The sequence below is a fragment of the Abramis brama genome (genome assembly GCF_963993115.1).
Source record: "Abramis brama genome assembly, chromosome: 15".
Classification (NCBI taxonomy): Eukaryota; Metazoa; Chordata; class Actinopteri; order Cypriniformes; family Leuciscidae; genus Abramis; species Abramis brama.
This window is the reverse complement of record NC_139977.1, coordinates 33,837,638-33,864,964: the sequence shown is the minus strand read 5'-3', so window position 1 is coordinate 33,864,964 and position 27,327 is coordinate 33,837,638. Positions and strand designations below refer to the sequence as shown.

Genomic DNA, 27,327 nt, shown 5'->3' with positions numbered 1-27,327 from the left:
TGCTCAGTCACAAAATAGTAAAACCAACATTAAAAAAAGAATCGTGATAAAATCGTGAATCGTGATTTTTCTGAAAAAAATTGTGATATTATATTTTTGCCATATCGCCCACCCCTTTTGAGCACTGAAAATACATAAAATGTAAATATTTCAACATGTGAATGTGTCTCTTATTATCTCTTTTAAAAAGCCAATTTTCTATTTGTCATTGGTTTGGTAGTATAAATGGTGTATTCCTAGTGAGTTTTTAAGGGTTATTTTTTTATTCATTTATATTGCATCTGGTAGTCTACCTGTTACATTAATAGGGTTAGCCTACAAGTTTATCAGTCCAGTAGATTACATGAATAGGGTGGTGGTGACTGCAGCAGCAGAGGTGGCCTGGCAGTGGAGTCAAATTCCCGGCCTGAATTATTGTCCCAGTCCGCCACTGATAGTAAGTTCACCCAAAAAGGAAAATTCTGTCATCATTTACTTATCCGTATGTTGTCCCAAACCTATATGAGTTTCTTTCTTCTGTTGAAATAAAAATAAGATATTTTGAAGAATGTTGGTAACCAGACAGTTGACGGAAGCCATTGAAAAATACTATGGAAGTCAATGGCTAGGCTACTGTCAACTGTTTGATTACAGACAATCTTCAAAATATCTTTTTTTGTGTTCAGCAGAAGAAGGAAACTCATACAGGTTTGGGACAATAAAAGGGTGACAAAAGTTTTATTTTTGGGTGAACTATCCCTTTAATGCCATTTTTAAGAGGAGCAGCGCCACTTCTTCTCCTGTGTTCAAAACATAGACTGTAAAAAAATATGGACGTAGTGTCCGTGACGTCACCCGTAGGGGTTCAAAACTCATTCACTTCTTGGAGGGAGCCCGGTCTACAGGGTGCCACGTGATTTTCGTGCATCTAACCTGGACATTGCCATTGCCAACATCAGACCGAAAATATGGCTAAATCATTTACTATGGTGATAAGCATATGGTGATTTTTCTTAAGTATTTAAGTATTTGAAATACTCTAAATACACTCCCTCAAAATATTTTGTTACAAACTACATTTTATTTTTTCCACACCTGCAAAATACAAATTACAAAATACACTAAAGTAATTAAATACGTATTTAAAATACATTTAATTGAAATACTGCCCATGTCTGATTATACCCAAATATTTATGACTGTTAACTAACTCAATTTCATTACCTTCAGAAGTTGAGATGCTTGAAGAAGAAACTGGAAGTTGTCTTGAGTTTGTGAATACCATTATTTTTTACTTTTGTACATTTAAGACCAGCTTAAGCTGTTTTAAATGGTTCTGAACAGTATTGAATGCAGACTGCAAAAGTTCAAGGGCTTGTGCAGTAGATGATGCAGTACAGTAAATAACAGTGTCATCAGCATAAAAGTGATACATAGCATTCAATAAATTTTCACAAAGTTTGTTTATATAAATTGAAAATAATATGGGCCCTAATACTGAGCCTTGAGGAACTCCCTTGGAAATAGGCAAAAATGAAGACACAGAACCAGCCACCCGAACACTTTGGGTTCTACCTGACAAATAATTTGCAAACCAATCTACCGAATGCTTAGACAAGCCAATGCTCACTAGACTATTCACAAGAATGCAGTGATCAACCGTATCAAACGCCTTCGAAAGATCTATAAACAGCGCAGCACATATTTTCCTATTTTCCAATGCCCCAGCAATATCATTTATCACCTTTAATGCTGCAGATATGGTGCTATGTTGTAAACCCTGATTGAAAAGGTGATAAGATATAATTTATGTTTAAAAATTCCTTTAGCTGCTCACCAATCAGGCGCTCAAGGAGTTTAGCTAAAATACACAGCTTCAAAATAGGCCTATAGTTATTTCAAATAGATGGATCTTTTAGTAATGGTGTAGCATGGGCTGACTTCCATACTTTAAGGATGTCGTTTTCGACAATTAAGTTAAAAATATATGATAAAGGCTCCGCAATAAAGTCAGCTGCTAACTTTAGAAAGAAAGGATCTAAATTGTCAGGACCAGCAGACTTTTTTGTGTCTAATTCCTGAAGGGCTTTATGGACTTTGTTAATTGATAAAGGAGAAATATAAAATAGTTTTTCTGAAGTTAAACATGGGTCAGATGGGTTCTCCTGTACGTAATGTAATGTAGGGAGAACTCATCATATTCATCATTTCTGCAAATCACCTCGCTGGTAATACTCAAAGATAAAATGAGGACTAATGATAAAAGCATCATGTTAAAAAACACTCCAATTGTTACTCCAGTTTATTGATGGAATCAGTCCAAGCCAGATTCTCCCTTTCGAATCCAACCGTGGCGATGAATGGCGTCACGATGTAAACAGGAATAGTTCTCCGGGGTTTTGAAAAATAGCACACCGCAGAGACGGGACACCCTCCCACGGGGAAGCTGACAAATCTGCCCCGATGAGCGACCTCTCTACTGGAAACCAGCAGTTGGCGAAAACAGTCGTCTGGAGAAGCAAATTCCCCGGGATCACCTCCCGCCAAGATGATCCATCCTCAAGAAAAACTCCGACAACTCAGAATCCAACAGCAGGCCGACCAAGGATTAGTTTCAGGAAAACTCAGACGACTCGGACTCCAACAGCAGACGAACCAGCAAAAGCAATAAAATCACGTCCAGGAGAAACAGCATCACAATCTAAATTTTACCTAGACAACCAGGGTGTCTTGTGAAATCATCAGTCACTCAACATGTCATTCACACTATTAAAAGCCGACAGATACGAGACAGACACAAAACACAGGTACTAACAAGCCGCCATCTTGGATGTCATGTGTAAACTTTACCTTTGCAGTTTATATAAACCAAATATCCCACATATTTCAACAGGGTATCTTGCTTTTATATTATTTATTATGAATTTCTTAAATAACCAAACTAATACAACATGAGGGCAGATTCTTTGAGCGCTGCTGATGACGCTATGAAGTGATGCTCGAGTGATCAAGTATTCCAATGTATTAAAAAGCTTTAATTCGATTCCTCCGTCCTCATTTTCTTTCCTTGCGTCCTTCCCTCGCATCCTACATGGGGTGGAGCTGAGACACGAGGAAAGGAAACGAGGATGCACAAATAAGAATTGAGAAGCTGCCACTCCCTCCAAAGATTCTCTATTGGGTTTAGGTCTGGAGACTGGCTAGGCCATACCAGAACCTTGATATGCAAAACCTTGATTTACAGAGCCACTCCTTGGGTATCCTGGCTGTGTGCTTCGGGTCATTGTCATGTTGGAAGACCCAGCCTCGACCCATCTTCAATGCTCTAACTGAGGGAAGGAGGTTGTTCCCCAAAATCTCGCAATACATGGCCCCGGTCATCCTCTCCTTAATACAGTGCAGTCGCCCTGTCCCATGTGCAGAAAAACACCCCCAAAGCATGATGCTACCACCCCCATGCTTCACAGTAGGGATGGTGTTCTTGGGATGGTACTCATCATTCTTCTTCCTCCAAACACGTTTAGTGGAATTATGACCAAAAAGTTCTATTTTGGTCTCATCTGACCACATGACTTTCTCCCATGACTCCTCTGGATCATCCAAATGGTCATTGGCAAACTTAAGACGGGCCTTGACATGTGCTGGTTTAAGCAGGGGAACCTTCCCTGCCATGCATGATTTCAAACCAAGATGTCTTAGTGTATTACCAACAGTAACCTTGGAAACGGTGGTCCCAGCTCTTTTCAGGTCATTGACCAGCTCCTCCCGTGTAGTTCTGGGCTGATTTCTCACCTTTCTTAGGATCATTGAGACCGCACGAGGTGAGATCTTGCATGGAGCCCCAGTCCGAGGGAGATTGACAGTCATGTTTAGCTTCTTCCATTTTCTAATGATTGCTCCAACAGTGGACCTTTTTTCACCAAGCTGCTTGGCAATTTCCCCGTAGCCCTTTCCAGCCTTGTGGAGGTGTACAATTTTGTCTCTAGTGTCTTTGGACAGCTCTTTGGTCTTGGCCATGTTAGTAGTTGGATTCTTACTGATTGTATGGGGTGGACAGGTGTCTTTATGCAGCTAACGACCTCAAACAGGTGCATCTAATTTAGGATAATAAATGGAGTGGAGGTGGACATTTTAAAGGCAGACTAACAGGTCTTTGAGGGTCAGAATTCTAGCTGATAGACAGGTGTTCAAATACTTATTTGCAGCTGTATCATACAAAAAAATAGTTAAAAAATCATACATTGTGATTTCTGGATTTTTTTTTTTTTTTGATTATGTCTCTCACAGTGGACATGCACCTACGATGACAATTTCAGACCCCTCCATTATTTCCAAGTGGGAGAACTTGCAAAATAGCAGGGTGTTCAAATACTTATTTTCCTCACTGTATATAATTCAATGTTAGGCTGCATAGTTTAGATCAGCCGGGACCGAGAACACTTCCCGAAAATCCTGATGTACTTGGTACATCATAAGTAGGATGGCACCTTACGCTAATATTAGTCTCTCTGTTTATCCCGAGGTTTACCGCAGTCCGCCGGATCCAGGCCGTATCCAGATCTGAGGAAGGACCAGCGCCTGGACACGATGATAGCGTAGTTGTTAATAACTAATGATCTTCGCAACGGAAGTGAATCAATCAAGACTATCTTTAGCTGGTAAATAACTTTATCCTAGAGCTGTGGTTAAGCCTAAACAATCTGTTACGGTAATTTCTATTATCAATGTAAAGCTGCTTTGAAACAATCCATACTGTTAAAAGCGCTTTATGAATGGTGACTTGACTTGACAAAATTCTGCATTTCAAAACTTAAATACAAGAGTATATTTAAAGTGCATGACGTGAAGAAGCTCAGGCTTGGCAGGCATGATGTGAACAGTCTCTGGCTGAGAGGATACTGTGGGCTTGTGGGGCTCCTCATCCACAAAGCCCACAGTAAATGACGAGCCACTTAACAAAAGGGGCAAGGTCAATATATTAAATTAGAGTCCAGTGAGGGGTATTGTCAGACATGAGAGTCCATGGCAAAACATTTCCTTTAAGACAACATCATTAAAGTCCACCCCATGGCAAAGCTCAAAAACTCTTCAACGTAATCCTCAATTGGACAGTCACCTTGGCTGAGGCGGAAGAGACGAATTGCTGGATCCATGTCTGGCGAAGTCTTCTGTCACAAAACTGCTCTGAGACACAAGAAGGGATGAGGATCCAAATGCAGTTTTATTGAAAGGGTAATCCACAATCGTAGTCGAAAATACAGGCAGTCCATACAAACAAACAAATCAAGGCAGAGAACAGGCAAGAAATCCAAAAACCAAGACACATGAATACACACTGTGTTGTTTGCACTCTTGAGTTCTCATCTCTTGCAAGATGATGGGGTCACAAAATATTTTATCGACATTTTACATAGAAAAAGTTTTCAAGGATACTTTTAAACACTTTTGACAGTTAAACGTATATTTTAATTGGAACAATGTTTGTATTTTTGTGTATTCACGTAACGTACAGGTCATTGGCGTGCGCTCTGTGCTCCTAGCTGCTCAATGGGTAGAACCAGGACATCACAAAATTGATTAACCAGTCTGAAGAAGTTCCCTTTCGAAAGGGAACTCTACACTACGTCAGAATGACGCTATGGGGAACGCCTCAGGCGTGACAGGTGTCTGAAATCAAATATCATCTCACAGCAATCATGCTGACCGGCGACAGCCCGTGAATCATTAACGTGAATGATTAACGTGCAACCTGCAAGTATAAAAGGGCGCTTTGCAAACATGACAACATCCTTTTCGTCTTCAGGGACTGTTTTTGTCTGTAATTAAAACGTCTGCTACAGCAAGAAAATGAAACGCACGTCTAAGGCAAGTCCTAAAAAATTTGTGAAATGTGTTGACCCGTGCCCAAGATATTTGTCGCCGGGTGACACTCACGAGATGTGCGTGTACTGTCTGGGTGAAGAGCACGCACGGGATGCTCTCGAGGGAGCATCCTGTGCAAACTGTGAGTGTTTTCCTATGAGAACGCTCCGCTCTCGTCTGGCTCTCTTCTCGAGGGGAGAGAGTTCAGCATCTGGTCCTCGCGGATCGGGTCCCGCTCGTGCCGAGGCAGAGCGGCGACGCGCTTCATGGGGCTCCCAGATGGAGCTCGCTGACAGTCTCGAGAGGGTTGTTCACCTCTCGGACGAGTCATCGGCTGACGAGAGTGAGCTGCAGGTGGATGACGGAGAAGATTCTCCTACTGATACTGCAGCGAGTGCTCTTCAGGCTGGGCAAGAGATGGCTGAGGAGGATGAATCAGATCCTCAACCTCGTCAGCCATCCTGCCCCATGTACGCTGAGTTGGTGGAAGTTATGGAGCGCGCCACTGACAAACTGCAGTTGCCATGGCGGCGCGCTCAGGGAGAGATCGCTCGCGGCCGGTTGGACGATCGATTTCTCCCTGAACATAGACCACCAGCTCAACGGAGCCTCCCATTCCTTCCAGATCTTCATTCTGAGATCGAGAGGGCATGGGAGAAACCATACTCGGCCCGTATTCATCGACATCAGCGGGGTAATTTCGCTGATGTTGAGGGGATCGGGGAGTATGGTTATGTGTCGATGCCGCCCATTGACGAGACGTTTGCGAACTATCTCGTATCTGGGCGGGCGTCGACACTAAAAGCTCCGACTCTGCCATCCAAGCCTCTTAAAGTCACGGCTCGCTTGAATGGCAGAGCGTACATGGCAGCAGGTCAGGCTGGTGCTGCCCTTCACACCATGGCAGTGCTCCAAGCCTACCAAGCTGATCTGCTGCGGGATCTCGACCAGGGGACGGGGCTGTCCCCTGAGGCGGTCGCTGAGTTGCGCCGGACCACAGATTTGTCTCTCCGGGCCACTAAACAGACTGCTGCCACGATCGGCCGGTCGATGGCGGCGATGGTGGCCACGGAGAGGCATCTGTGGCTCAACTTGGCTGATATCGGGGAGAAGGAAAAGGCCCTTCTCCTTGATTCACCAGTTTCGCCTATTCAACTTTTTGGCACCTCCGTTGAGGCGGTGGTTGGAAAGTTTAGGGAGGCGAAGGCGCGCTCAGCCGCATTTAAAACCTGTATACCGCTGAGATCCGGGCCCCGGCCCAGGCAGGCGGGAGGACCTGGTCCGTCTTGGTCCGAGGACCATAGACAGGACCAGAGGTCTAGTGTTGCCTCTCGTGCGCCCCCTCCAGGGAGGAGTAGGACGCAGAGAAGGCGAGCCTCCCGCAAGAAGAGGGACTTAAGGGAGGTCATTCAGCGCAAGCGGAGCAGCGCTCAGCGGAAGTAAGGGTATGACCTCCCTGGAGGGCTTTTTCTACCGGCCCTCTCCCTCTTCTTTACTCCCCAGGCGTTTGCGTTACACCAGTCCTGGGGTTGGGCCTATGATGAGAACTATGTTCTGATGGCCCGCCGTAGCAACTGGTTGATGTGAGCGCCTCTTTTAGGCATGTAAAAGTGGTGGACCCCAGGTTCGTTGAGACCTTTCTGGTGAAGTCTTCACTCCGCACGCCGCAGGTGAACTTTTTTGGTTTTTGGAGAATTTGTGTATATAACTAACACTTATTTGTATCTCTCTACAGAAGCCTTGTTCCCTGTATAGACCTAGGGGTCATTCTTAGAATTAAAAGGTAAAGTATGGAGACTTCAGGGCCCTGAAGCCTCCCCAGTTGGTGGTGGGCCACCGCTCATTTCTTTTTAGCCGCAGGGCTGTTAGCCACCCTGGGGTAGAGTAGTTGGTCTTCCTAAAAAAAAAAAAAAAAAGAACTTTTTTGCTTTAGGTTTAGACTGATGCTGGCGCTTCAGATAGATCTTATGTCTTACCTATCGGTTTGTGACATTGGTATCCTGAGTACTTCGCTCCCCTGTGCGCTGGAAGGTGTCAGTAGGTGAGTGTTTTACAGCCTCTCAATCAAGTAGGCTGTGGCTCCTCCGAGCTCTCAGGTAGATCTATGCTTGTAGGTCGGCCCTAACCCGGGCCGCCTCTGTAGCTGGCCTAGGCTAGGTTTGGGATGTTGGAGGCGTTCTGCTAAGTATAGCTGCCACATTCATTATGTGTTAGGCTTCCTCCCCTAGATTTCAGCCTCCTCCCTTAAATGGGAGTTGTTGGTCAAGGCCCGCCCCTTTCACTGCATTCAGGGGTGGTAGAGTAATGCAGGGTGGTAGTTGAGGTATGATCCTTCAGGCAGGGTTAGGCTGTCTTTCGCTCTGCGATGTGATAGTTTGCCAGACCCTGCCAAACAGAGCTACTTGGATTAGGCCTCTAGAGCTGGCTCCACTCAGCCCGTTGAGCTGAACCACTCGAACGAGGGGTGAAGGTTGGTTGGCTTGCAAGCAAGCCCCGCTTCCCCAGGCTGGGCACAGGACAAATCCCGGTTACCCTTTTGGAGCCACTTGCAGGCCCGCTCCCTGTCTAACATTTCAGGGGCATATGGTGTTACTCCCCCGCTAAACGCGGGGTAGTTTTGAGTAATCCATTCTCAGCTCTGTATTATCTACCTCACACCACGATGGCTCCGGTTGAGCAGGGAGTTCTAACTACATTTCATTCCGGTATTTGAACTCCGCTCCCTTGAAGCCAGGGCATTGCCATGAGCTGACGCCCATGCATTTAGTAGGTAGGCCCTTGAAATGGGGCCTCCACTAGGCAGAGTGGCGTATGTTGTACTCCCCTGCTATGAGGGTATTGCTTTGTGCTGAGTACACTGCCTTTGGCGATGTGGTTAGGTACCAGGATGCTGTAAGCGCTGTAGTAACAGTTTTTCTGCCTTGAAGGCTGCACAGTTAGGTAGTAGGCCCCAGCAGGCCTCCTTGACCGGGTAGCCCCTAAGATAGGGCTCCTAGGCCAGCTCACCTTTGTTGGTTGGCCCTGGTAGTTCGGGCAGAAGACTCACTACCGAGTAGTAGGTCTTAACAGGCCTCCTCGGAGGTGGGTCACAACATTGTGGAGCATACACTAGGTCAAAACTTTAGGAAAGTTTTTTATTAGTATGGTTCCAGCAGTGTTCATTAAAGTAGCAGAAAGACTTGCTATCAGCTAGTAGGCTCGACCGGGCCTCCCTGTTAGGCGAGTCCCCAGCAGCAGTACACATCCAGCTGATTAGACCGTTTCAGGAAGTAGGCCTCTTCAGGCCTCCCTGGAGATGGGCTCCCACATTTTTTTTTGTGGGGATCAGGTAGTAGGCTTTACTAGGCCTCCCTGAGGGCTGAATCCCTCATACTGTGGTACTAAGTGGCCCTGAGGTTGAACTATCAGGTAGTAGGCCTCATAAGGCCTCCCTGAAGGCAAAGCCCCATAGACAGTCAACTGGACTGCCAGTCTGGTCCACTGTCAGCTGTGGTTTTCAGGTAGTAGGCCTCTCCAGGCCTCCCTGAAAGTAAGCTCCTTCATGTCATGGTTCTCTGGTAGTAGGCCTCACCAGGCTTCCCTGGGGTTGAGTTCCAACATACTTTGAGTTTCCACTTAATGTGGTTTTTCTGGTAACGGGTAGTAGGCCTCTCCAGGCCTCTCTGTAAGTGAGCTCCCATGTTCTGTGGTTATCAGATAGTAGGCTTCACCAGGCCTCTCTGAAGGTGAGCTCCCACATACTGTGGTTGTCAGGTAGTAGGCCTCTCCAGGCCTCTCTGTAAGTGAGCTCCCACGTTCTGTGGTTATCAGATAGTAGGCTTCACCAGGCCTCTCTGAAGGTGAGCTCCCACATACTGTGGTTGTCAGGTAGTAGGCCTCTCCAGGCCTCTCTGTAAGGGAACTCCCATGCACTGTGGCCCATGCACTGTGGTTATCAGGTAGTAGGCCTCACTAGGCCTCCCTGAAGTTGAGCCCCCGCATACTGTGGTTGTCATGTAGTAGGCCTCTCCAGGCCTCTCTGTAAGTGAGCTCTCACGTTTTGTGGTTATCAGATAGTAGGCTTCACCAGGCCTCTCTGAAGGTGAGCTCCCACATACTGTGGTTGTCAGGTAGTAGGCCTCTCCAGGCCTCTCTGTAAGTGAGCTTCCACGTTCTGTGGTTATCAGATAGTAGGCTTCACCAGGCCTCTCTGAAAGTGATCTCCCACATACGGTGGTTGTCAGGTAGTAGGCCCCTCCAGGCCTCTCTGGAAGTGAGCTCCCACGTTCTGTGGCTATCAGATAGTAGGCTTCACCAGGCCTCTCTGAAAGTGAGCTCCCACATACTGTGGTTGTCAGGTAGTAAGGCCTCTCCAGGTCTCCCTGAGAGTAGTTTCACAGTGGTGCTGGGTTTTTTCAGTTTAGCAGACCTTATCAGGCAGCTAGCGAAGGTGAGCTTGCGCCCTGGCTCGACTCAAGTTTTTATTCTCTGCTACGGGTTCCCTCCTGGAACCTCTTTTTCCTGCTACAGCCTGGTTGCCTGCCAGGTAGATCTAATGCTCCCCTCACTGAGGGTCAGTATGAGTATGTGGTCTCCTGAGTCTGGTCAGTCGGTCGTAGGCCTCTCTTGAGGCCTCCCAGTTAGATCAGCCCTTAGGCCCTCACAGGCCTCCTCAGTGTTTTGAAACACAAACACTGGGTTGATCCGTGGATTGAGTAGAGAAACTCCCCTCGCTGGCAAGGGTTGTAAAGCACTATGCTGAGTCATACTCTCCAGGATATCCCGTCTCTGAGATCCGGTCCGAGTGGTTCACTGCCTGCTTCACAGTCCCTCGGGTTGGATGCCTTCCTAAAGGCAAGTGTCCAGAGGCTCTGTCTTCGGACAGACAATGAAGTGGCCAGACTGTAGTGTCTTATATAGTGACACCAGGTCAGGCCTGCCTGGTGGCGTTTCAGGCGGCACGTTCCCCTGAATAGTGACTGGCTGGGGTTCCTCAGGTTCCCTAGCCACATTCCCTAGAAGGGACCCCTTCTAAGAAGTTGAAGTTGTGGTCCTTGGCCCTTGAGCAGGCCCAGGTAGACCTTTCACTAAACTATGTTTATGGAGGTTTTCTGTGGTGTCATATAGCTTGGGCTATGACCGTAGGGAGTGCTGTCACTGACAGCTCAGTGTGACCTGGGGGTGAGTGGTTCTAGCGTTCATTTGAATTGCCGGTTCTGACAGTTGTCACTGCCTTTTGGCATGCACTCCCCTTAGCATGGTGGCGTTGGCATATCGTTCCCCATAGCGTCATTCTGACGTAGTGTAGAGTTCCCTTTCGAAAGGGAACGTCTCAGGTTACGACTGTAACCTATGTTCCCTGAGAACAGGGAACGAGACACTACGTCTTCCTGCCATGCCTCGGGGCCTGCCTGCAACAGTCCCTTCAGACGATAGGATGTTGTCATGTTTGCAAAGCGCCCTTTTATACTTGCAGGTTGCACGTTAATCATTCACGTTAATGATTCACGGGCTGTCGCCGGTCAGCATGATTGCTGTGAGATGATATTTGATTTCAGACACCTGTCACGCCTGAGGCGTTCCCCATAGCGTCATTCTGACGTAGTGTCTCGTTCCCTGTTCTCAGGGAACATAGGTTACAGTCGTAACCTGAGACGTTCTGATCGGCTCAAAAACTAATCCTTAGAGCAGTTTTACTGACCCCGGGCTCAGTTTTAGTTCAGAAACCAACCAGAATTCATTTAAAGTGGCCACTGTTATTATTTTCTTATATCTTAGGCTCCACTTTTGACTGTTCTTGTGTAAGACTGCCCTTGTGTAACTTCTTTTCTTTGTTATCGGCACATCATGGACACACCTAGACAAAACAAGAACTAGGGTTGAACACACTTATACACTCGCACCCAAACGTGAACTCAAGACACGCACATACATTTAAACATCTGACCTCTCTTCCTTGGTATTATATTTCTTAATATGCCAAATATGGTGGGGTTGATCTTTGAGTACTGTGATTGGATGGAATGGACGTTGTGGATGATTCTGCTTAATCTTAGTGTTACTCGATCTTAGTGCTGCATTTGAAACTATCGACCACAACATCCTTTTAAATAGACTCGAAAATTATGTTGGCATTGGTGGAATTGCACTAGCATGTTTTAAATCATACTTATCTGACCGTTATCAGTTTGTAGCAGTAAACGAAGAGATGTCTTACCGATCATAAGTTCAGTATGGTGTACCACAAGGCTCAGTACTAGGACCGTTGCTGTCCACTCTGTACATGCTACCCTTAGGAGATATCATTAGGAAGCATGGCATTAGTTTTCACTGTTATGCAGATGATACTCAGCTCTATATTTCTTCACTCCCTGAAGAAACTTACCAATTCACAAAATTAATGGAATGCATAACAGATATAAAATACTGGATAACTAGTAATTTCCTACTACTTCATTCTGAAAAAACACAGATTCTAATTATTGGACAAAAAACTTCCTCACATAATAACCTAGAATACTGTCTAACACTTGATGGCTGCTCTGTTAAGTCTTCGTCGTTGGTTAGGAACCTGGGTGTGCTCTTTGATACCAATCTCTCATTTGAAAGTCACGTGTCTAGTATCTGTAAAACCACATTTTTTCATCTTAAAAATATATCTAAATTACGTCATATGCTCTCAATGAAAAATGCAGAACAATTAGTTAATGCGTTCATGATATTAAGGCTAGATTATTGTATTGCTATTATGGGTGGTTGCCCTGCATGCTTAATAAACAAACTACAGCTGGTCCAAAACGCAGCAGCTAGAGTTCTTACCAGAACCAGGAAGTATGACCATATTACCCCGGTTCTGTCAACACTACATTGGCTCCCTATTAAACATTGTATAAATTTTAAAATATTGCTGATTACTTACAAAACACTAAATGTTCTAAAGCTCCGCAGTACTTGAGCGAGCTCTTAATGTAGTGTTGACAGAACCGGGCTAATATGGTCATACACAGAGCCATCGTTTGGGAGAGCCAAGAGGTCGTCGGTGGTCACACTGAGCCGGTCCAAGTCTCTCTTCCAGACGGGAATGTTCAGGAAGTTCAACTCTCCATCCGTCAAACTCGTCTTCAGTACTGCACATGTCAATCAAAGCAAATAAACACTCACAAGACGATACGCATGAGATCAAGAGAACAGGCAGTGCATTTGCAGTTTTAAATAAAACTATTAAATACACTGTCACTAATTGAAATAAGATAAATGTTAACTGAAATAAAATATATAGTATTACATATACAAGTCAAGTCTATGAGGCGCCATGTAGGATTTGAATCAAACCTCGCTTATCAATACATACATAACACACATGCATATACACCTATAAATTACTTGCATATACATGTATACTATTGGATGTTCAAAATACATATATGAAATACACGTGCACACTAAAATGAAATCCATACCAATACATATTATGTTAGTAATGAATGCATATACACTTGTGAATAACTTGCATATACATATAAACTTGACGCACGCATACACCTATAAATACTCGCATATACATATAAACTTCCATGCATATACACCTATAAACACTCGCACATACATATACACTCGCTGCACGCAGACACACCTATAAACACTCGCACATACACACTCGCTGCACACAGACACACCTATAAACACTCGCACATACATATAAATTTCCATGCATATACACCTATAAACACTCGCACATACATATAAACTCGATCTTTCTTTCTTTCTTTCTTTCTTTCTTTCTTTCTTTCTTTCTTTCTTTCTTTCTTTCTTTATTTCTTCTTATCTATCTATCTATCTATCTATCTATCTATCTATCTATCTGTGAGAGACGATATAATAAGTCTCTCATATTTCGAGAGTTTTTGTACTTTACTCTGTTATCCTTTTAATTTACACTCACGTTGTCTTTGCAAGTTGTGTATTTCTTTGACTAATGTTTTTTTGTTTCTTTATAGGTCACATCTAATGTTTATTTAGAGGTTTACAACATAATTATTTGCACACAAAAAAAAGTAGTAAAATAAAGTATACATTCTTTCTAAATACATCTTTTTTTTCATATATATATTTTTACTATATTAAAATTTTCTGGAATTCAGTGTCCCACCTAGTATGCACACCTCATTTTACTGCAGCATTTTGGAGATACATAAATTTATTCGACTTTGGAGGCCTATAAAGACCTCATTTCTAATAAGTAGAAAAAATGAATGGTCTGTTCTTATAGGGGACGTCCCATACAGTATGCACACCTCATATCAAAACATTTTACTGCAGCATTTTGGAGTTTTGTCACATTTTACTACTTCAGAGGCCTATAAAGACCTCATTTCTAATAAGTAGAAAAAAATAATGGTCAGTTGTTATAGGGGACATCCCATACAGTATGCCCACCTCATATCAAACCATTTTACTGCAGCATTTTGGAGTTATGTCACATTTTACTACTTTAGAGGCCTATGAAGACCTCATTTCTAATAAGTAGAAAAAAATAATGGCCATTTCTTATAGGGGACGTCCCATACAGTATGCACAACTCATATCAAACCATTTTACTTCAGTGTTTTGGAGATATGTAACATTATTCCTATTTATACACCTATACAGACCTCATTTCTAATAAGTAGAAAAAAATAATGGCCATTTCTTATAGGGGACGTCCCATAGAGTTTACACGCCTCATATCAAAACATTTTACTGCAGCGTTTTGGAGATATGTCACATTTTTCCTATTTATACACCTATACAGACCTCATTTCTAATAAGTAGAAAAAAGTATTGGTCAGTTCTTGTAGGGGACGTCCCATACTGTATGCACTCATAATATCAAAGCATTTTATGGTTATTGTCATGGGCGGACAAAACTGGAAACAGTTGCAGGTTCTCAAAAGTGTTTATTAAGCTCAAAAAGGGTCAGACAAACAGTTCAGAACAACGGAGGGCGGCGACTCAGGCTCGTGCAGGGACTTGATGGTCTGTGGTGCGCTGGTGCTGTGACGGTGATGAATCCCGATCCCGGTGCTGGAGTGCGGTGAACCCAAAGACGAAGAACAAGGACGGCAGGAAGACAAGGCAGGCGAACACAGACACGGCAACTCCACGGGAAACACAGACACGGCAATCACAGGACCTCAACAAACAATCCGACACTGGAACAGAGAATGGTGTGAGTATATATAGGGAATGGAAATGAATCGCAGCTGTGAACAGTGATTGTGATGATGATGATGATCAGCTGGAGCGCTGACAGACACGTGAGCGGGACAACGCCCACTCACACATAAACAACAACGACACGAGGCAAGAAGGAAACAATGCATTCAACAACCGTGACAGTTATGTCACATTTTACTACTTCAGAGGCCTATAAAGACCTCAATTCTAATAAGTAGAAAAAAGTAATGGCCATATCTTATACTGGACGTCCCTTACAGTATGCGCTTTGAGATGTACAGTTGAAGGCACTATAGAAAATAAAGGTTATTATTATTATTACTTGCATACTGTAAAAATACTGCAGTTCAACTGCAAAAGCCTAAAAGGTCGAATAAAACTCTAAATGAAAAGCAATACTGTAAGTTGTGCAACTGCAAAATCAAGGACAATGAGAGATTATTCTGCTTCAACATCATGTCTTCTTGCTGGCTCTGGCCTGAGGACTTTGTCCACATCACAGACAATGTTGTCTCCAGCCAGACGAAGAGAAAAACCGTCTGTCTGACACATCCAGCCTTGACAACACGGTCCACACCTTGCCCTTCCTCCTCTCCCTCTCAGATTATTTCCATATATTGTTCATATCATCAGTGCACTTGTGTCACCTGTAGGCCTACACTCTGAACTGGCTCATATTATACAGTTGGTTTGATCACATCATTAGAAATCAGTGTGAACAATTTTGAATCGTTGTGTGTGAAGTTTTGCCTCTTGTGTTTAGTGTTTTGCGACACAAATGTATGTTTTAATAAGTGAGAATGTGTTTAGACTTTAGAGTTTTGAAAAAGGAGTGCAGGAGATTTGCAAACCGTGTCTAATTGCCTGAACTTGTTTAAAGTTTTGCAGAAATAGTGATTTATTCGACAAATTGGTTTAGGCTATTGATAATTTGGTTAAGAGAATGGAGTTTAGTGTTTTAGCAATTCAGAAAAACTGTAAAAGGCTTATTCAAGTAGGCTAGGCTACAGTAGGCTACAGTGGGATGCAGTTAATATTTTAGTGTTGTTTTAGGTGTACAATATCTCTATGTATTGCCTTTAATGTCCATGTATAGTCTTTACACATCAGCTTGGATACTTGCATGGTTAAAAAACTGTTAATTTCAAGACGCTGACGTCACGTCAGGTCGTCACATGGGTCACCCGTTCAGAAGTAGCTTACAAGACATTCGGATAGACGTTCGGATTGACGTTCGATCGGTCGGTTGTTCGGATATTTAATTTTGGCTCGGGTCGCGTGCCATAATTGCATCATGAAGCACTTGTAAAATCAGTCCAATGGTCTATAGGCGGTTGACGTCATGGCAGGAAGCTATAAAGCGCACCCAGACCAAACATTGTCAACTTTTGTGTCTTCAGCAAGCGCTCTCTGTGAAATCTGTCTCTGTCTATTTATTGTTGTTTGTCCACAAGCATATTATATATCTAGACAGGAATAGAATGGCGAGCAAACAGCATTTTGGATTGTGTGTTCCTCCCCGCTCTCGCTTAGACATTACGAGTTTACACGCGATTTATGTGTTGTTTCGTTTGGGAGTAGAGCATGCATGGTCAAATCTAGTAAAATGGGGCTGACAGTGTTCATTCATAAATTCCCAACGTGTAACATATGCACTGTCGAGAGTTTTAGCTCTGCTCCTGTTGGCTTTCTTCTCGAGGGAAGAAAGTCGATAAAGATTCTTTATTTGGCTCGGATCTCGCGTTTGCCGAGGCTGTCAGAATGAGAGTCGTAGATCCAAATGCAAGCAAGCAGTTTATTGAAGACAGGTCGAAACAGGGATAATACTTAAAACACCACGTATAGCAGGCGGGCGACCAGGATACAAATTCACAGGAGAGGATGAGTGATATGAATAAACCCAGCGGGGATGCCAAACTGGATGAAGAGAACTCCAAACGATCTCCAGAAATCTAGAAACACAGACGAGATCGAGGAAATAACTCCGTAAGGAAACTCAGGCACCGGAACTGGGTAAGAAAGCACAAAGAATAGTGACGAACCGACACCCAGCAATAATCACTCCCGCTAGATATAGGCAGCTAACAACAGAAGTAACTAGCTGCAGCTGCGGGCTGATTAAGTGATCAGCTGGTTACTAAGCAACAAACAAGCATTACACACTCAGACCCCACACCCACAACAACCAACAGATACACAAAATGAAAACACGGATCGATGAACTGTGACAGTACCCCCTCCCAGGAGAGCCTACCTGGCGATTGTAATCATCGATAAGGGAGTGATCCATTTTGTCCCTAGCAGGAACCCAACTTCTCTCCTCCGGACCTTAACCCTCCCAGTCCACCAAGTACTGAAATCCGCGTCCCCTCCTTCTCGAGTCCAGAATACGATTGACCGAATAGGTGGATTCCACATCTACGAGTCGCGGCGGAGGGGGAACCGGGGCTGGCGGATTAATGTGTGAATGAAACACAGGCTTTAATTTGGAGACATGAAAAACGGGATGAATTCTCCTGTACGCGGGAGGGAGTTTGAGGCGGACTGCCTAAGAATCTTTGCGACAGTAAACGGGCCAATGAATTTGGGAGTTAACTTGTTACATACGGAGCGGAGAGGAATGTTCTTGGAGGAAAGCCACACTTTTTGACCCACGATGTAGACAGGAGGGTTCGACCGGTGGCGATCAGCCTGAGCCTTCGTGCGCGCTCCCACTTGGAGGAGAGTCTCGTGGGCTCTACTCCAAGTGCGGCAGCACCTCTGGATGAACGCGTGAGTGGAGGGGACCGGGACTTCGGATTCCAGACTGGGAAAAATAGGTGGCTGGTACCCTACGCTACACTCACATGGAGATAGGCCCATGGATGACACTGGTAATGAGTTATGTGCGTACTCAACCCATGAGAGTTTCTGGCACCAGGAGGAAGGATTCTGAGAAACCAAACATCGCAACACTCTCTCTAAGTCTTGGTTGGCACGTTCGGTCTGACCGTTGCTCTGAGGATGAAAACCAGAAGAAAGACTGACACTATTTCTGTGAGACGAGACTCATTATCATAAGAACCAATAACAACCATTCAACGGCTCTGGAACCAATCAGGACTAGTCACGTGTGTTATGCAATTGTTTGAATTTAAACAAGTAAAAACTTTTTTAAACATCTTTGGAAAACGTATCTATGATGCAAATAATATGATGTTGAAATCCTTGTGGGAATTTCAGTAGTACAAACTTATCATGTAATGGACAGCAGCCTTTTAAGAAGCCTTTTACAACGTAAAAGTAGCCTACAAAAAAGTAAAAGTGAACAACATTAATTTTAGTTATACTTATTGCAATGCTAAATACTAGTTGACAAATGTTTCTAATACATTATAAGTTGGTACATTGTAAATGTAATTTTTTTCACAATATTAAAATGATAAATACATAAACATTTAAAATATATCATAGTAAGCATAAGTGTTTATAAAGTACATATATTATAAACACACTACAAGCTTAATCATTTTGCTATGTTCTTACACAAAGTACTCATAAAATGTATTTTAATTAAGAGCTACAAAAGTATGTTTTCTTTAAATACACCAAAACTTCACTAAAAGGGCCTTCACTATTTTAACGATCTGAAACGCAAGTGTCAAAGCGCAAAGCGCAAGTAACTTTGTGGGCGGGTCTTGGCGCTGTTGCTATTTTCCCAGCGGGATAAATGACTCTTGCGCCAGGCGCAAATCTAAAATGGGTTGGTCTGAAGTAGCTTCATTATTCATAGGTGTGGTTTGGGCGTATCGTGAAATAAACCAATCAGAGCGACATCTCACATTCCCTTTAAGAGCAGGCGCGCTTTGTTCTAAAGCGGATTCCTATTATAACGGCGGATTTGCCAGACGCGCGCCAGGAGCGGTTCACAGCCGAGGAGAGCAACGCTCTCGTCAGGGACGTTGGGGATGGAGAAACCCACCCAAATTAACTTCGTTAAAAAGGCGTATGATAATTTGGGTAAATGTGTAAGCTAGATGTATGCTTTTATAACAAATTGTCTATCTATCTATCTATCTATCTATCTATCTATCTATCTATCTATCGTAATAATATATGATTTGCAAAAATGAAAACTGCTGCTTCTGTGTAGATGAGAGAATCAAAGTGTATGCGCGTTGTGCACACGCTACATTGATTATGGCCAAGCATGCGCCCTTAAAATAGCATATGAATAACATGCGCAACCCGCCACTGACTTTAAACTATTTTTTCCTGGTTAGTGGCGCAATTGTTTTCTAAACCTGCAAAATAGCATGAAGGAACGTTTGCGCCGGAACACGCCTCCTTTTTTGCGCTGAACCGCCCAGGGAGCGCAAGTTCATTCCCTAGTTTAGCGACGTGCTTTTGTGGAGGGAAAAGCGCGCTTTGCACGGTTGCAAAATAGGAATGATACATGCGTCGGTGTACAAAGTCAATTGCGCTGGGTGCAAGATAGGGCCCAAAGTGTGCTTGTGTTTAGAATATTTCTTAAAAGTGTAATTAAGCATATATTTATTACCAATGTACTTATAGTGCACTTTTTAGAAATATGTTAAAAGTATGCTTATTTTTAAATATATTTTTAGAAAATATACTAAAGTACAATTATTTTACAGTGTGTTAAAAGATGTATTGTAAAAATAGGTAAAAGCATGATGCTATATACTTTTAATATATTTAAAGATAGTACAATTTTTGTTAGTACATTTGCAGTGTACTATTAAAAAGTGGAATATATTTCAAATACAATAAAGTGTACTTTTTCCCACTAGGGAAACCTCCTACTTAACATTAATCTTGCACAAAAACAGAGCATTTTAGCATTTAGCTTTTAAGCAATTTAGCAATTACTCTCTCTTTCGAGTGCCATCGGCAAAGCATGCTGGGAAATAGACATCCCAGCCGTTTCAGTTCAAATTAATTTAGTTAAGTAAATAAATGATTTTAATTTAAAAAAAAAAAAAACATTGAAACAGTTCAGTTTACTTAAAATATATCATTTCTGTGAACTTGAAAGAAAAATTAAGTGCTAAATACTCATAAAAGTTAATTTGACTAAACTAATTAGTTTAATTTAAGTTTGTCCTAATCAAACCAATTAATTATTTTGAGCGTAAGGGTTTCCTGTTAGAATGATCAAGCAGACACAGAGAATGTGTACCATAACATTTTCAAGTTTAATAAGGAAAAAAGCTCATTATTATACACAAGATTAAGCAAAAACATCCAGCCCCTTCTTTGGTTGGTCAGTATATGTCTGCTTCTTTTTTTGAGCCAATCAGAACATTACATTTATATGTATTTAAATTCAGCCAATCATATTATATTTTGTGATAATGACCGGCTGACTTTACAGATTTACATTATAAAACTGTTGTATGACATGGTTTATGTTAGTTTCTCAAAAAATGATGGTCAGTAATTACAATACATTTGATCTTCTTGCTGTTCTTGTTGTCATCCTCGAACACCTGAAAGAAAAATCTGATTTAGTTCTAAATCTTCAGTCACTATTAGTAAGATCTGAGTTTTTGATTGTGATCACATCACCTTAATCACAGCAGAACATGCGCACGTTATTGAGAGCGGTGTCGTCTCCTCTTCCCTGTGGCGGTTCTACCCGGGTCTTGATGCCACAGATTCCTCTTCCCGTACAGGTTGGGCTCCAGTTGCCCCAGTTGCCCCAGTTTGTGCTGTCACCCTCCAGCACAAAACCTCCAGTGCAGGTGAACCTGGAAAAAATTCAGATGTGACAATATTATGATAAAATATGTTATTGCGCAGTCGGATTGAATGTCAGTCACATGATCACCTGCAGCAATCACAATCACGAACAGCAGCACGACTGCGAGTGTGATATAACTAAACTATTGATGGGGGAAAACTGAGTCCTTAAATAGCTAAATAAAACCAGGATGGGTAAGAGATGTTATAACTTATAGCACCACACACTCACTTGATGTTGTTTGCGGCCGTATCATCTCCGTCTCCTTGGGAAGATTCAACTCTCAGCTGGAAAGCTGTCAAGAATCCAGAATGACACCATTTGACATCTGTCCACTGACCCCAGCTGAAGAAAACACACCAAGAGGTTGCCTGATCAAATCGATTATTATTTTCAAGAAAATCCTCAATTTACTTAAATAGCTTAAACACTTAATGCAAGAATTGTTAATAATCTGAGTCCATTACCTTCCTACGTTGGACTCAATTGAGTTGTAGTCACGTGAGCCTGGCCGATCGACACAGTAAAGACGAATCCCATTGAGCGCTGTATCATCACCACCACCAACTGATCCTTCCACCTTAAAACAACAACATTGAGACAATCTTCCACTTGAAAGAGTAAACTCTAACCCAACACTTAGTAACATTTATCTTCATACTCTTTAGTATTAAAAACACTTTAAAAATCTTAAGCAGGTGCAGTTCCCTGGAGAATCCTGGAATTAAATGACAAACAGCATCTCCACAGTTTTGATCCTTTGAAACACTCATTCACCCCCATATTAGCAAAATAGAGTCAACTTACCCTCAGACTAAACCCTGCGGCGTACCTTCCACTTGGACACATGCTCTTATATCCCCATGATCCCCAATTCATTCCGTTGGACACCGTCAGCTCAGATCTGTAAGGTCGGTCGACGCTCCGCTCATAACGACGTTCTGCGGGCCGACCGCTCACATGCCCAATAATGGCTAGCAGTGAAAACATCATGGAAAAGAAGTGATGCATTTCTACAGCACTGGCCTGATTGATAAATACTGATTGTTAGATTAATTTTCAGGTAGACTATCTGCAGCCTGTAGGAAACTCAGAAGCGAAGACCAGGAGACTTGGTTGTAATTTCAGCAGAATTCTTTACTGAGAACACAAGCTGTCGGTAGCTGCAGTAATAAAGTCTGACTAAAGGAGCTTTACATGGTATCTTATAGGCATTCAGTGGGCAGTCCTTAAAGGTGTTGACCTTAACTACAGCTTTAGAGATGACTGAATTGAATCATCTAAAGACAATTGAGGCTATTACCCCCGACTTAAGATAATGTCCCCCCCCCCCCCCCCCCTTTTTTTTTTTACACACAGTTTGACTCTCAGTAGGAAGATCAAAGACGGACCAAACCCCATTCAATGGAAACTATATTCAATTCAATCAATAAATTGATACCATCATGTTCACCTTGAATGTCCAATACAGTGTAGTTCACCTTAGTTTTTCATGTGATGTAATGTAAGGATGTAGGATCAGCAGATCTTAAACATATTAGTAAATTTGTAATATTGCAAACCTCAGCTATCAGTGATCAGGTGGAAACAGAAACCTCAATCCTTGTTATGTGAGAATGATCAAGCACACACAGAGAATGTATATAGTACCATAACATTTTCAAGTTTATTAAGGAAAAAATCTTATTATTATACACAAGATTAAGCAAAATCATCCAGGAGTGTGTTTCCCGAACAACAAACACAACTCGCTGCTTAACTACCATAGTACGATGCATAAAAAAAAAAAAAAAAGTAATAGCTATGCTATTATAACTGAGGCAAATGGAAATCATGCTTATTAAGGGGCACATTATCAAAAGCAAAATACACATTATTATAGTAAAATATTATACACATATTATAAGGCATATATGTAAAATGAATGTTACTTAAATACATTCTTTATCAGTAATTCATTGTTGGTTCATGTTAGTTCACACTGCATATATGTTAGCAAAAAAATGTTTTTCTTATGAAAACCTACTGTAAAAGTTACCTACATGATAATAAACTAAAATATAAAGACTTTGTGAGTCAGATAAGCCATTAAGGCAGGTATTGGTATAGACAACTATGCATACTGATGGGCACATTATTTAAACGGCTGTCTGATGGGCACCTTTTGTATTCTGTAATGCAAATACGATCCTAGTCAGTAGAATGATAATTAGGCTGTAAGACATTTATTGGTATAGACTACTATGCTTATTGATGGGCACATTATTTAAACGGCTGTCTGATGGGCACCTTTTGTATTCTGTAATACTGTAAACAGTGTAAGCAGTTTCACATTTAAAAGTACCATTAACAGAAGTGACCATATCTAAAAACATTTTAACAGACATATACTTACAACTGCAATAAATAAATAAAAACATACCTGTAGAGCTGAGTATTTTTGATTTTATTTAAAAATAGTGAGAAGATTGTTTAATTGTATGTTATTTAAAAAAAAATATTGCAGTATTCACTCTGTATGCTTAAATGGCCTATTGCTTATTGATCAAATAATGTCTGATGTAACCATGTACCGTTTAGGATAAAGAATTGTATTCAAGTCACAAAACAGGGTTACGCCAAATCTTCATTTCAAATATTTTATTTGTAACAAACACAATATAACAACAACAATTATTGCTGCTGCATGAACAACTGTTGCAGAGCACTTCTTGCATCTGAACGCTCATCACCAACATTGCAAGATGAACGTTCAGCATCTTTATCACGATCACACCACTCTGGTATAAATCTGTCCATGTACAATTCACACAAGTTGTGTAGTGTACAGCATGTCTCCACCATATCAACAACAACATTTACATTGCAGTCATTTCGCTTACTGAGACACTTCCACCTTCCTTTCAACCTCCCAAACGCATGCTCAACCACACATCGGGCTCGACTTGTTCGCATGTTGTAAAGTTCTTGGCCCTCTGTAAGCCTGCCAGTATCAGGATATGGTTTTAGCAACCATTTCTGCAATGGGTAAGCAGAATCACCAAGAATGAAGTAGCCAACATCAGTTCCACATATGTTTTTTACTCTCAGAACATGCGCACGTTTTTGAGAGCGGTGTCGTCTCCTCTTCCCTGTGGTGCTTCTATCCGGGTCTTGATGCCGCAGATTCCTCTTCCCATACAGATTGGGCTCCAGTCGCCCCAGTTCCATCATAAGTTCAGTATGGCGTACCACAAGGCTCAGTACTAGGACTGTTGCTGTTCACCCTGTACATGCCACCCTTGGGAGATATCATTATATCATTTATTGCATGGCATTAGTTTTCACTGTTATGCTGATGATACTCAGCTTTATATTTCTTCACGCCCTAACGAAACTTACAAATTCAGAAAATTAACGAAATGCAAAGCTGATTAAAAAAATTGGATGACTAAAATTCTGTATTATAAATTTTAATGCCGGACAAGTAGTTGGTTGAGGGTTGGCTACACGCCTGCACACATATATATTCAAACACGCACACACCTATAGACTAAACATGTAATACGCATGTGCACGCCATCAGCGTTCTCACAGGTTCGCGTTTTAAAAGTTTGCACAAGGAGAACTTAAGGGCTTTCTGTTAGAACGGTGTCATGTCAGCGGCCCCTAAGTTAATAACTAATGATCGTTGCGACGGAAGTGAATAAATCAAAACTAACTTTAGCTGGACAATAACTTTATTCTAGATCTGCTGTAAAGCCAAAACAATCTCTGTTACTGTAATTTCCTATTACCACTGTAAAGCTGCTTCGAAACAATCTATACTGTTAAAAGCGCTGTATAAATAAAGGTGCTAATGCTTTTACTGGCAATTCAACCGGATCAGTGTTTGTCTAAAGTGTGTTTACGTGACTTGCAACAATCATTTAGTTTCACCGACTGGAACAATATGGATAAACACTGATTTCTATGTGTTTTCATTTCTTCATGCAAATTATCATAAGACTTTAGAAGTCAAGTTGTGTGAAAATACATGACACAAATTCTGCTTGAAATAAAGAAAGCCATACAGGTTTGGAACGACGTGAGAGTGAGTAAATGATGACAGAATGATCATTTTTAGCTGATCTTTTCCTGCTGCTTTGCAATCCTTGATATTTACAACAGGAAATAAAATTACAAAATCAACCCAGCATTTGATAGGCATTTCCGTGAGTAAAACACTTTCCAAGGCCACTCAGTTAAACAAACAGATGTTTGTATTTTTGTGTGTTTATTTACAAGAGCCGGGACTCGAACACGGGTCTCCGTAGCACATGTCGGTGTACTTGCCCATGATGCTATCGTGTGATATATTTGATTAAAAACTATAGGCTGATTAATTCCTTTGGCTTATTCCAAATACTACAAATTGCATACTTTGTCTTCAATAAAAAAAAAATTCATTATTAGATAAATAAAACTTATTTATCTAAATACTACAGAAATAAACAATGTAATTTACTTGAAAAAGTTAGTTCAGGCAAGAATTAAAAAAACTTAAGTAAATTCTATATTAGTACTCAATTCAAGTGTGTCCAAATGAAAGCGTAAATATCAATGTTATAAAATTAAGTCAAATTACTCAACTTTTCTGATACTGGTGTTCCCATCATGCACTGGGCCTCAAATAATAATTTCACTGTTTTCCAGCTGTATTTACACTGTTTTATCATTGCTTTTGATGTTGATTAGTAACTTGCCATTTGATGACATTTGGAGTTCATTTTCTACCAAAAATGACACATTCAAACACAAAAACGGGTCATTGTGTATTGCCTACCAGATATTGAGGTCTCTGCGTTCACAACACTCTTTCGACATGTACACTCTAAAAACTGCTGGGTTGTGTTAACCCAATTTTGGGTCAAATATGGTCTCACCCAACGTTGGGTTAAAAATTCAATTTAAAAATGGACAAACCCAGCCGTTGGTTTACATTTTTAATGTAACCAATGCAATTTGTCCATTTTTAAATTGCATTTTTGTCCATTTTTGATTTTGTCCAAATTGCAATTTGTCCATTTTTAAATTGCATTTTTTAACCCAACGTTGGGTGAGACCATATTTGACCCAAAATTGGGTTAACACAACCCAGCAGTTTTTAGAGTGTAGATACACTATATATATTAATTACTTAGATGTTTCTAAGTAAAGCATATACTTTAAATGTGTGGTTTAATTCAATGTTATATTGTTTGAATGAAATGTACTGCAACGGCTACTTCAACTAAATAGACATTACACAACTTTTAGTGATTACTGGCTAAGTTAAAATGACTTATTTTATTTGTTCATTTGAACTTAACTTGGTTAGGTAGAGTTTACTTAATTCCATATATGGAATTTACTTAAAAAATATTTGTGCAAAAACTTGCCAGAGAAAAATTTATACATTTTTTCTTATTGTTTTTTTCAGTGTACTTTGCACAAAATACTATTGCATACTATAATGTATTTTGAAAGTATACTTTCAATGCATTGTTACAATGATCATTTCCACCACACAGTTAAAATATACCTAAAATATATTTTTAATAAAGTGCAAATAGATACACTTTTAAAAAATAAATTGAATTTTCACTTCAAGTATATATATATATATATATATATATATATATATATATATATATATATATATATATATATATATATATATATATATTGAGAAAATATACTACAATAAAATTATTTTGAAGTGTGTTAAAAGTTTTTTGTTAAAATAGGTAAAAGCATGATGCTAATATACTCTTAATATATTTAAAGATAGTAAAATCTTAGTATATTTGCAATTTACTATTGAAAAATGGAATATATTTAAAATACATTTTCACTAGGGGTTTTCCTTAATAAACTTGAAAATGTTATGGTACTATACACATTCTCTGTGTGTGCTTGATCATTCTCACATAACAAGGGTTGAGGTTTCTGTTTCCACCTGATCACTGATAGCTGAGGCTTGTAATATTACAAATTTAAGAATATGTTTAAGATCTGCTGATCCTTCATCCTTACATTACATCACATGAAAAACTAAGGTGAACTACACTGTACTGGACATTCAAGGTGAACATGATGGCATCAATGTACTGATTGAATTGAATATAGTTTCCATTGAAGGGGTTTGGTCAGTCTTTGATCTTCCTACTGAGAGTCAAACTGTGTGTAAAAAAAAAAGGGGGGGGGGGGGCAGTCATCTCTAAAGCTGTAGTTAAGGTCAACACCTTTAAGGACTGCCCACTGAATGCCTATAAGATACCATGTAAGTCAGACTTTATTACTGCAGCTACCGACAGCTTGTGTTCTCAGTAAAGAATTCTGCTGAAATTACAACCAAGTCTCCTGGTCTTCGCTTCTGAGTTTCCTACAGGCTGCAGATAGTCTACCTGAAAATTAATCTAACAATCAGTATTTATCCATCAGGCCAGTGCTGTAGAAATGCATCACTTCTTTTCCATGATGTTTTCACTGCTAGCCATTATTGGGCATGTGAGCTGTCGGCCCGCAGAACGCCGTTATGAGCG

At 41.3% G+C, this 27,327-nt stretch overlaps 2 protein-coding genes across 3 annotated transcripts in view; one reads left to right on the top strand and one right to left on the bottom strand.

Moving 5' to 3' along the window:
* Positions 1-27,327, top strand: part of LOC311097554 (vitelline membrane outer layer protein 1-like) — a 202,617-nt gene that overhangs the window by 155,162 nt on the left and 20,128 nt on the right. The window lies entirely within an intron of this gene.
* LOC311097575 (vitelline membrane outer layer protein 1-like) overlaps positions 20,550-27,327 on the bottom strand; it is a 189,333-nt gene continuing 182,555 nt past the window's right edge. Inside the window, exons 3-4 of one of the 2 annotated variants that reach the window (XM_084137379.1) lie at positions 21,014-21,127; positions 20,550-20,789 (exon numbers count right to left, since the gene is read on the bottom strand). In XM_084137379.1, the coding sequence (XP_083993505.1) occupies positions 20,609-20,789; positions 21,014-21,127 (295 nt within the window). In that variant the 3' untranslated portion in view covers positions 20,550-20,608. The remainder of the gene's footprint in view (positions 20,790-21,013; positions 21,128-27,327) is intronic. The other variant, XM_084137380.1, reaches the window with a different exon arrangement.